This window comes from Pleuronectes platessa, unplaced genomic scaffold, assembly GCF_947347685.1.
Source record: "Pleuronectes platessa unplaced genomic scaffold, fPlePla1.1 scaffold_25, whole genome shotgun sequence".
In the NCBI taxonomy this organism is placed as follows: domain Eukaryota; kingdom Metazoa; phylum Chordata; class Actinopteri; order Pleuronectiformes; family Pleuronectidae; genus Pleuronectes; species Pleuronectes platessa.
Window position 1 is genome coordinate 912,417 of NW_026519137.1, and position 12,085 is coordinate 924,501.

Here is a 12,085-nt window from a genome sequence, read left to right on the forward strand (position 1 = left end):
GCTGGTATAAAAGAGAAAGAGAGAGAGAGAGAGACACAGACAGGTTGCTTTAAGAGAGAGATAGACAGACCGAGAGAGAGAGAGAGAGAGAGAGAGAGAGAAACTGGCTGGTATAAAAGAGAGAGCAACGGACTTGATCAGTAGGTGGCGCTATCACTAACACTGCATACACACTCATAGATCTCTTCAGGTCAGGGCTCTGATTATGTGACAGGATTTTGGGGACGATTGATTAAACTTAATTTTCACACCGACCTCCAGGTGGGGCTATCATTGTCACTTCATACACACTAATACAGGAATCTGATGTAGAGCCAATCACATTGTAGTTCAACAGTTCCCCCCTGAAAGACAAAGAAAAAAAATCTGTTTAAGTCCCACCCACACAGGGGGTCTTGAACAGACAACCTCTGGGTCACTGTCCCTCTGCTCTATTGACTGCACCACCTATAGTGTTGATTAATTCAGGTGCAGTAGTTTATTTAAAGATCTCACTCTCCCCTTTCCCCATTTGGCCCCCCTCCTCAGCGTGTGTAACTCACTAATTACCGCAGGTGTGCGAGAATGAGAGGGAGACATCAGACCTCAGGAGAAGGTCCCAAACAAAATGCTTTAATTCAAAATCTATAACTCCTGTCCGTGAAATGAAAACACCGTGACAATCACAAGGCTTGGACGAACAAGGACATATCTATGTTGTGCAATTGTAGTAGTAGATTTGACGTTGGCTAATTATTAATAATCATGAGAAATGATTATTAAAATAGGAATTATTTATTAAAAAATTTAAAAAAATTATAAAGCTATTAATTAAGAATAGTAAAATAATTAATTAGAAATGATACGGTTATCCATTAATAATGGTTAAATAATTAATGAAAACAATAAAATTATCAATTAAGAATAATACAATCTGTAATCATTGCTTATCGTAGCGGGGCACCACCCTGGTTACAGGGACCAACTAGTCAAACTATAGTTATCAGTCTCAAGTGATAAAAGTTAAATTAATAATCTCAATATTTAATATTAATGATTATATAATAAACAATGAAGGGTTTTAAGTTCGAGCACAGGCTATAGTAATCCAGCTGTATTCACATACACATGTACAAATAATCACAGAAATACAAATACTTTAATTACAAAAGTATTTATTAAAAAGGGGAAATAAAGTTAATGTTATTTCAATGATTCTTCATTTAACAAACTCCAATATTTCAAAGATGGCAACAGCAGCAGCAGCACTTATCACAATTGTCACACATGTAATACTGAGTATCTACTGGTGTGTGTGTGTGTGTGTGATCGTGTGTGTCTGTCTGTCTGTGTGTGTCTCTATGTGTGTGTGTGTGTGTGTCTGAGAAAGAGAAAGGGGAGTGGCTATGGCGTAATGACAAGATCATGTGGTGACGTAGTCTGGCCGTGATCAAGATGTTACGTACAAGATGGAGGTTTCCTAAGTGAAGCCACGTTGCGAAAAGCAAAATGGCTGCCGGTCACTGACCTTAACAAAGGGGGATCTTTAGACAAAGAGATTTCTTATCTCCCGGTTCTGGAGCCGAATGGCGTCGAGATGTATTATATAATATATATAATATGTAAGTGTAGGTCGGGACGTGTGTAAAAACAGGTTTAGGAGAAAAGAGAGGGAGAGATAGAGAGAGATCAGGAAAGCTCTCAAACCATCGTCAGAGACAAACTTCCGGCGAAGCGGGCAGTCCAGTTACGTGAGATTTGTCTTTTAACAGATGTAAATCTCCGCACAATATCTCTGACGGTAACACGTAAAAAAGGAAGTGCCGACTTGTTACGCGCGCTTCTCAGAACATAGTAGACAAAGGAACCGGATGTGACGTCTCCAGTTCGCCGCGCGTTACACGGCTAAAAACAGATCAGCGATCTACAAACAAACACACTCAAATAACATGACACGCTAAGTATTTAAACTAGTCTCTGCCCAGACAATAAAGCCTCTTACTGTGACCTTCGCGGTGTTGCTTGCGCGTGGCGCGCGGATTTTCCAGAAGTCCAGTGAATCTCGTTGTTAACCTCAGGATGCCTGCACGAACTGCGAATTCCTGGAAAGCAGATGAGTGAAGTCCTGGCCTCTTAAGCGGGCTCCGGTGGGTCTCGTGTTTACAAAGGAGGTTAGCGCTGGGCCGAAAAGAGCGAACTTCTCTTGCTCTTGGGACGGAATTCGGCCTCGTCTCTTCTGCAGGGATGATCAGCTGTGGCGCAGTTGTGGGGATCGTGAAAAAGAAAGTCTATGATCTCGGCCTGCGAGTGGACTTCCTGTGGCGATCTCTTTCAAGTTAAAATAACAAAAAGTCCTATCAAAACAAAACGTCGACTGAATAAAGAAATAAAAGAAAATGGATATAAAACAAACGTCAGTAATTGCTCCCTAAAATTACCTCCGGATCAACTAACTGGAAAGGTCAGCTCTATCTTCAGGGAATTGGGAATGGGCTGATAAACTAAAAGTTAAGGTTGCCCCCTTTAGCAATTAAATCATCTGAAGACCCGGAGGGGTCTGTTGACGTCTTCAGAGCAGGGTAAAATGGCAGCGATTATTTGATGTCTCAGTGGTTTTATTCTACCTGCGAGGTCCTCCTCCTTGAGGAGCTGGTCATAGGACATCGGCCAATTGATTTGTCAGGAATCGATCTGAGTGGGCGGGGCTTGGAACTCAGCGGGGGTTCCAAGGCATTCCCAGAACATTTTCCACCACCAGGGGGAGATTCTTGGGCCTGCTTGAGAATGGTTTCCCTCCAAAAGTTTAACAACTCTTTGTTCACCCTCGGCTCCAGTGTTTGGTGGCCCCCCCCTTGGGCTCTTCAGACCCAGCAGGGCGCCCGTGTTCCTGCGAGGGCCTTGAAACCTGCTAGGGTTTCTCGAAACTGCCAGGAAAAAGTACTCACAGGTGGATAGGAATATTCCACAAGGCCTTGATTTATACAGGCCTTTGTTTAGATTGTCTTTGTGTTAACCTCTGACCTGTGTCTAGTGGCCATCCGCTGGGCTCTGGCCCAACATCTATATCATTGTTTAGAGCCAAAAAATGAGGCCATGCGAGCAGTTTAGTGACGTAGTTCTCATTTCATAAATCTCCTCCTTTTCCCATCATTAGTTTTAATTGAAGATACATTTTTTTCACACTCTAACGCTGTCATCAAACAAATACTTGTTACTCAAAAACTATAAGTCCTATCTGAAAAATGAAAACATTTTGAGAATCACAAGGCTTGACACTACAACCGGATATATTCATATATTTGTTCGAAAGTAATTTTTGGCATCTGTTGGTTTTGAATTCACAACCAGTGGATCACTGAGTCAGCGGCAGACCCACTAATTCAATCACATTGACTTTAGATATCATTGACAGTTGATTATTTAAAGAATTCAACAGTTCCTCCGTGAAAGACAAAGAAAAAAATGTAATGTTTGTGTCTTACCCACACTTGGACTTGAAACCTCCACCTCTGTGTTACTGTCCCTCTTCTCTACACTGTAAAGTCTAATTAGTTGACCTTACTTAAAAAAAGTATGCAAACTCGTTGCCTCAAAAAAATTAAGCAAAGTAATCTTAAGATTAGTGAGTTACAAAAGCTTGTTTATTTTAAGTGTGCAGTACTAAAACAGAAACAAAAAAATTAAGTTCATGTAACTTAATAACCATGCTTAGTGTTTAGTTAATTTTTTCATTTTGTGTGGACTGCTTGATACAAATTTAACCCCACTTAGAATTACTAAATACCTACAACTTACTACTCACTAATTTTTCAAGTTCACTTAAATTAAACAAACTAATTACCTTGAATGGGTCCTTGTCCTTTTTCTCTCTCTCACCCCTATTTCTTATCTATTTTTAGCTGTTGTTACCTAATAAAGGCAAAAACACCACAAAAATATACTTTAAAAGAACACTCACTGGGTTGATTCAGCTGCATTACAACATTTATTAAAAAGAAAAAGAAATTGCATCATTTACAGATCTAGGCTGAACAATAAACATTTGATACTGTTATTACTTTTGATTCCAATTCTCCAATATAAAAGTTTTATTACTCATGTAATAACCTTACAGTAATCAATAAAATTACTGTTCTCCATCCTCTTGTCATATTCAATGTATTTTAAAGCTAATTGTAAAATTGCTCATAGTGTGATCTATGTTAAGCTATTGTAATAACAATGTGCATTACATCTATTATTCAGCCTCAAGTGTTCTGTTCCCAAGTATCACTTTCTTGTACATTCAAATACAAAACAGCAGCTAAACAACAAACTTGTGGTTTGATTGTGTACCATGACATGGACGAGTCAAAAATAAACCCACATTTTTGTGAGCTAATTCTATGCATGTAACAGTCTCACAATATTAAACAGGTAAACACCTGATAACTACAGGACTTCAGTGCATGAAAATTAATGCATTTCTGATCAAAACTGAAAGTACAACAAATGCTTTTGTGTCCCAAAGCGGGCATCAGTCCAAGGTTTAAACAAGGTTAAAAACATCACTCCTTGGGGTTTGTATTTTACTACATAACCAGTATTAAAACTTTTCACAAAACACAAATTTAAACAGGTCAACCTTGCTAGGTTCACTGTTGACAACATTATCTAACAACAACTCTTTGTAACACAACTTGGCACTATTTCCACTATTAGCATACCAGCATAACATGGTACAGACTTGAATTGAGATCGTAAACAAGCCAGCTCAGTTGCATGAAAGCATCAAACTTTATCTGATAACATGAGAACATTATTATAACTTGCAAATTGCTGACAGCTGATGGCTCTTTACTAGTCTAATCCAGGAGACTGTTCTTCAGAGTTAACAGTTTTGGTGGGAGGTTTTTCTTTCCCAGTCCAAGCATCACAGTCTGAATGAAGTTGAGTGTATTTGCCATGCATTTTGGGTAATCCAAATGCAAAGCAAATGTAAGCCCAAATAACAGACAAACTGCCTGAGGCAAGTTTTTAATACGATCCATGACGATACCTCCCTCCAGAATGATGGCAGTGGAGATGGGCTGGAGGTCCACTGAACTTGGACCCTCGTGAGGACTATCTTCACTGACAACTGTCAGCACACCAACAGTGATGCATTCTAGGGCCTCGTCTCTTGCTGTATCCTACTCACACACACACACACACACACACACACATTCTTCAGTATTGGCAATTTATGCTTTTCTAAAACATACATTTTTAGTGTTGAAAGCATTTGTTAGAGAATATGGTTTTAAATATGTGTTCACATGGATTGTCCAACAAAATAAATTTGGTATCGTTAAACTGAAGCTATGGTCCACAAGGTCCATATATTCTTGAACAGTGACACCGACCTTTCAACCTAGACTTCTGCTCCTTAGATTTAAAATGAATTAATGTACATTTTTATGTACGGGCTATTTAAATACCTCTCATATTAGCTGTGGAGTACAAAATGTATGTTGTATATTGTGCAGATAGGATTACATCTTCTGTCAGCACAGGTATAGTTTTATATTAATGCACACCAAACTTTTACTTATGTGCAAGTACTTACAGAGCATGTCTTGAAGAATTCACTGGACTCGTCACCAAGTAAAATCGGAATGCCTTTGAGGACAACAGAGCGAAGTACTGTCACGTCTGATGTCTAATGATACAGAGAGAGAGAAAAGACCAGTTAACAGAGTTATTTGGCACAAGCACAGGTCAGACAGAAAATAGAACAGGTTGGTCTGGATCATCTCATTTAGAACTTGATTGATAAACTATCATACAGATCAAAAGCAAAATGAACCTACTTACCATCCAGCTCATGTGCTGCATCAGCTCACTGAGTTTCCGGCCAACAGTTCCCTTTTTTGTTCTGAAAATTTCGATGAACCGCGGGGTGTACTGGTCCAGAGCCTCAAAGAAGTCTCCCTCAAGATTCTTACTGGCGATTCTATTAAACTCGGCAAACACCTTAAAAAGTAGAGAGATGGAGAGACGGCAGAGGTGTTAACATTCCAACAAGTGTGTTTGGAGTTCTAGCCACACACCTTAAATTTCTTTTTGACTGGCATTATTTTATTGGTTGAGAACAAAAATATCTTACCTGTCTCTCTGTGAAGAGTGCTGGCCATCGTTCAACCATGTTGTGTACAGCAGGCTCCTTTTTTACAATTTCTTGTCTGCGTAGTGGGAATGATTGGTCCATCATTTGTGAGATGAGAGTGCCATTGGGTTGTTTTTTCTTCATTTCTTCCACGAGAACCTTTCTGGCATTTTCAAGACTTGTTTCATCATGTCCTTCAGGTAAGTTAGGCAGGTAGTTTGCTTCACCTCTTTTTGGCCGTTTGATATTCTTGCTTGAGGATTCTCCTTCTGGGTTGCCTTTACTTCGTTTGCCTCCATTGATTGCTACATCCTCACATCCAGCTTTTCGAAGCTTTGTTCGATAATTGGCCATCTTAAATTTAAGACTGTTTTTCCAGCCATACCATCTGTGTGGTCCAGGCTCAGTGAGGCAGGGGTGTTTGCTAATCAGTGCTTTTGCAACACTGCTGAAGTCATCATCTACAGGGTAAGCCTTGAAACTGTACATCGACTCAGCAAGCTTTTCTAATATGTCATGCTTCATATCGCGTGGTAGAATCATACGTGTTTCATCCTTCATGAAAGCAAGATCTGCCTGTCTGAGTCTATACTCAACATCAATTGAAAAATTGGGTATGTCAAAGAACTCTGGCCACTGTTGTCTAATCGATGGTGATGCTCTTCCTGTTGACAGGATCTCAGTGTCTGCTGTGCTACACTCAGTGTCTGATGTTGTGGTGGGTGATGACAATGCGGTTAATTGGAGAGTCACAAGAGGGATGATTTTGAGCGTAGCTCTTTCAGGTAGATCAGTTATTTCGGTCAAATTGCAGAGGGCATTATGGAAGTCTTGATCTTCATACTGCAGTTTGAAGTCATACTGCAGTGACAGTTTATCCACGAGTTGCACTTTTAATTCTTCAATAGACTGTGGTCTCTCATTTAAAGTCAACTTCCTTATATCATCTTCAGCGATGATGACTCTCAGCAACAACCTTTGGTCCATTTGGTCACTCAGCATAAAATGTGACGTTTCAGTGTGACAAGCTGCTTGTCTCCAACTCTGTAAAGTGAAAGAGGGAAAACATCATTTTGTTCAGGCAACTGGGTGACAGAGAAGGTGGACATATGGCTACTACAGAGCTCGTATGCTCTAAGATGCTCATTATACCATGATGTCATGAGTCTGCAGACAAATATTATGTCTGTATTGATCACCACAATCTTTGCTATTTGTCTGAAATCTGGGAGCCCTGAGCACGATCCAACGGAAATGACCATATCAGCACTGTACTTAATGCCATCTATGCAAACAGAAGCTGCTACAAGGACTGTGTTCTGGTAGTTATTCCTGAGACAGAGAAAGTTTTTCACATTTTCAGGAAATGAAGCAACCATTACAGACCTCACTCTGTTAATTTCAACAGATGGCTTGAAAAAGGAGGTGGCAGCTAAATGGAAGGCTATCATATGCTGATGTCTGAGAGCTAAAGTAAGGGGTATGTTCTTGAAGTTGTGAATGTGACGCACAACTTTCTTGAAGAACTTATGTTTGCCTTCAAAACGCATGGTCCACACATCACACAATGGACCAAAATTTTTAATTAGTTGAGGGTAGTGCTCAATGTAGTGGTGTTTTGGTCGTAGCCTCTGGTTTGGGAAAACTTCCTGAAATATATCTCTATGTTCTGCAATCTTGCAGTCAAGAAAGCACACCGACTCCTCTGAGAAGCTTGCAGACACTGACAATTCCACTACATCTTTTAAGTTCATTAAAACCTCCCAGGTTTCATCCCCCTCAGGAATGTGATGACCTATCAGTAGTGGCAGAAGGCGGAGGAGTGTCCAATTTTCGTGACCATTTCCTCCAATTGTTGCTTTGGAAGCAAAGTTCTTTGCGATGAGTTGAGGTTGGTTTGTTTTGTCTGAAAATGTATATGGAAACTGTTTAATAGCCACATTCAGGGTTTCAAGTGAGAAGTATCCCTTTGATATTAGTGCCTTCAAGCACAAGGCCAATTCAGCCGGAACAACACCCTCCAGAAGATCATGTAAAAGGTCTGGCGGATAACCATTGACAACGTGAAAATGTTCCAAGCTTTCAGTAAGTGGGCAACATCTTTTCACGCCATATTGTTGAGCCATGGTAGGATCCTGTAATACATCTTGCACCTGTCTGTCATGATTTTCTTTTGTTCTTTGTTGAAATGAGCCTGTCCGAACTTCCTTGTGTTGTATTTCCTCCCGTTTGGCCATGCAGAATCGGCACATCTGACTTACTGTGAAGCTTTCAAAGAACCCTCCCAATGAATGGGCAGCTAAATTGTCTGCTGCAACAAATAATACGGTGCCTTTTATGCTGGCTCCTAACTGTTCAACATATACACCCTGTTGCTCAAGAGAAACAAGGTCCCTAATGAGAGGGCGGAGAATTTCACCATAACCATGGTCTTTGAGACTGCTGACCTTGCAAAGTAGAGCAAGCTGAATGGAATGAAGAGCGGAGCGATATTTAGGGTGTAGATTTCCAAGTACCCAGTAGATGGCACATAGCTTGTGTTTCTTTCTGGAGGTTCCCAAGGGGTTAGCCACCTCAAAATCATCTATGTACAAGAAAAGAGCAATCCTGAATTCTTCCTCTGTCAAGAGAGAATTGTCTTTAAACCGGGAACCATCCCTGTAAGATCTGTATCCTTGTGACAAATTTGTCTCAGATGACATGGCCTTATCTAAAATGTCTCCATTGTTTAGTAATGTCTGCAGCATTTTTAGTATGGGGATATACACCACTGTCTGCCTGTCATTTTTTAGGACAAACTCAACAGGCGTTACCACTGAGAATTCTTTTGAAATGTATGATGTTCGCTTGCTAGTGGTTGACAATGACCCCCCAGTAGAAGTGAATTTCAGGAATACATTACTCTCGGTAAATACTTTAGCTATCTCACTCACTAAAGAGTCCTCTACATCTCCACAATGTTGATTTAGTATTTTTCCAACCGAGGTATGTAACAATGGCTTTGAAAGCACATAAATTTGGTTGATCTGCTCTATAACTTCTTGCAGGGCATTTTCAGAGATGTTAAGAATCGATGACATTTTCAGAAAAAGAGCAGCTACATTATGTTCCAACTGACTCTCCAAGTCCTCCACATCTTCATTGAGCTCAGTAACCTCAACTTCAACCTCATCAGTTTCAGGGGCACTATCGTCGGTTTGAATATTTATATTAGGTGGAGGTTCTTCAAGTACATTATGTGACACAATTTCAGGTTTGAATGCCATCTTATTGTGGTCTTGATGTTCTTTGCTTTTATGTGCATTAAAGGTTGAATAAACATTGCTCTGAAAGTTACAGCCTTGATATGGACAAGAAACCTTTTGCTTCAGCTTCAAATGTCTTCGTAAATGGGTAAAAAAGTCTGCTTCAGTGCCAGGCTCCACAAAGTCACACAGCTGACAATGGAAAGCAGTTTCACCCACATTCCCTAGGTCTTTTGGAGTGTGCCATGCTGATAAGTGGACTCTGAGTGCATTGAAAGATTTAAATGTGCACAGGCACTCCTTATGAATGCACGGTAGTGGTGATATTCGGGTGTGGCACCCATGTTTTAAGCGGTAATGCTTAAGTAAGTAGCCCCTCTTTTCAGCACAAAATGTGCAGTACTTACACGTCCACTGCATAGGAAGTTTTTTTGTCTTCTTAAAAATCTGAAAGGGAAGAAAAGATAAGTTTAGCATCAAGGCCAGCAAAATAGAAAGAAAAAAACACTAACATGCAGTATCAGATTTGAAATACCAGAGCTATAGAAAAAAAATGTATCTAATTGTCAAGCTTTTAATCATTGAACTTCTTTAAGACAAGAACAGCTACCAAATGAACACTCCAGTACAAAAGGTAAATGATAAACAACTCACTTATGTGGCTAGACATCAAGGGAACTGTGGATTGACCACTATCTGCCTGAGCCTGTAAGGGGACAGTTAAAAAGAATACAACAATTTAACACAACCAAAGCTCACCACAACTCACAAACATCTTGAGTGCAGTACAAGTAAAAACTGTATTATAGGCCTATTACCCACAAAGACTGTATTATAATGTACATAAAGAATAACTTAGGCCACTGAGTATGCCAGCAAATAGTTTGCCTATGATAAACTGGGTGTTAAGATCTTTTCAGATAGGGAGACACTTTTGTCTGTACCAAGTCTGATCTGTGGGCTCTCACTGCGTTCCCTCGTGGAATCAGACTGAGCGACTGACAGTGGGCGCGCTACAAGTGGTAACCATGGAAACGGCACAGCTACAAATATTAACTAGTGTTAAGTGAGCAGGGTTAAATAAAATAACATTAAGTTAGTTGACTGCTATGATATCCCCAGTCACACACCTGTCTTTGACAAGCACAGACTGTTATTGTTGGTGGCTAAATTTAGCTAAGTTAGCATAGTACCAAACTTAGCAGCCTAGCTTAAACTAAAATGATACATCAATACTTGCTCTGATGTTCTGCCATGTGAATGCCCTCCTGTTCATGGAAACTCACAAACCGCCGGAATCATTCTCTCATCGTGAGTCAGTACTCGATAAATCATTTGCCTCAGAAAAAAAACAACACGTGTGCTCGTGCATGTGACGAGCACGCCCGCGACCGTTACACTAAAAAGTTTCTCCTCAACTAGCTGAACTAGCGTTAGCCGAACTAGCTAACGCTAGTTCAGCTAGCGTTAGCCGACATTACTACACACATCATTAGGCTACTAGCAAGCACGAAAACCATGGCGGTTACTTACAGAAAGAAAACGGTCAAAACAAGGGTAAAATATTACTCACCAAATGAGTGTGCCAAGCACAAGAAGGCTGATAAAGCACGAGTGCCGTTGCAGCTCAATACGGTCCAGCTCAATACGGTCCGGCTCCATACAGCTCAGGTACACGTCGTCCGTTGCGGGCATGTACAGTCAACGGTAGAGACTGGAGAGGACGGATTTGCGCATGCCGATAGGTCGAAAAAAAAAAAAAAAGCGGGCGAAGTTTTCAAAACCATAACAAAGCAAAAGTACTAATACTACTTCGTGAAATGATTCTGTTACAAAACAAGTACATGTCCTGGAGTGAAAATTTCAATTAAGTAAAAACATATGACCACAAAAATAAATACTTGAAATATTAAAAGTAAAAAGTAGCATACTCAATAGAGGAAAATGGCTCTTGTGATTATTATTATATATCACATATATCATTACATATGCAGTGATGTAAAACATATAATGTTTCCCTCTGAAATGTAGTGGAGTAAAAGTAGAAAGTAATATGAAAAAAAACATTTACTCAATACTGCACTTAAGTACAAAGTACTTTGTACTTAAGTGCAGTATTGAGTAAATACTGCATAAGTGCAATACTGCACTTAAGTACAAAGTACTTAAAGTACTTTGTACTTAAGTGCAGTATTGAGTAAATGTACTTAGCTACATTCCAACACAGAAAATAAGCACAATTATCAAAAACGTACTTTTTCTAAATCAATCCAGCTCAAGCAGACTGAGCTGGTGAGATTTTCCAACCACAAATTACAAGTAACTTACTAAAAGCGAGTGTTAATAGCATTTTGATAAAACTGATTTAAGTCAATTTACTATTTTTAATTAAATACCATGTTTGCATTTACAGTGTACTGAATAAACTACCTGCAGTGCTGATTACCACCTGTGAAGTCTAAAAATAGATCTGACTGTCCCCTTTGGCCCCTCCCTCTGCGTGAGTGACTCCCTGAATACAGCAGGTGTGTCGTGAGAGAGGCAGACATCAGACCTGAGGAGAAGGTCCCGAACAAAATGTTCTAATTGAAAATCTATAACTCCTATCCGTGAAATGAAAACACCGTGAGAATCACAAGGCTTGGACGAAAAAGGACATATCTAAATTACTGATTAAAGTAAAAAAATGAGGGCCATACGAGCAGTTTAGAAACGTACTTCTCATTTCATAAAT

At 39.8% G+C, this 12,085-nt stretch overlaps 1 protein-coding gene across 1 annotated transcript; it reads right to left on the minus strand.

The window, feature by feature from the left end:
- Positions 1-4,705: 4,705 nt before the first annotated feature.
- LOC128436424 (uncharacterized) lies at positions 4,706-11,445 on the minus strand. The gene is made up of 7 exons (XM_053418168.1): positions 10,925-11,445; positions 10,006-10,057; positions 9,759-9,798; positions 6,107-7,150; positions 5,815-5,973; positions 5,567-5,659; positions 4,706-5,150 (listed from the first exon to the last, which is right to left on the minus strand). Exons 4-7 carry the CDS (start codon positions 7,106-7,108, stop codon positions 4,824-4,826), a joined length of 1,581 nt encoding a protein of 526 aa, XP_053274143.1. The 5' UTR covers positions 7,109-7,150; positions 9,759-9,798; positions 10,006-10,057; positions 10,925-11,445; the 3' UTR covers positions 4,706-4,823.
- Positions 11,446-12,085: the final 640 nt, after the last annotated feature.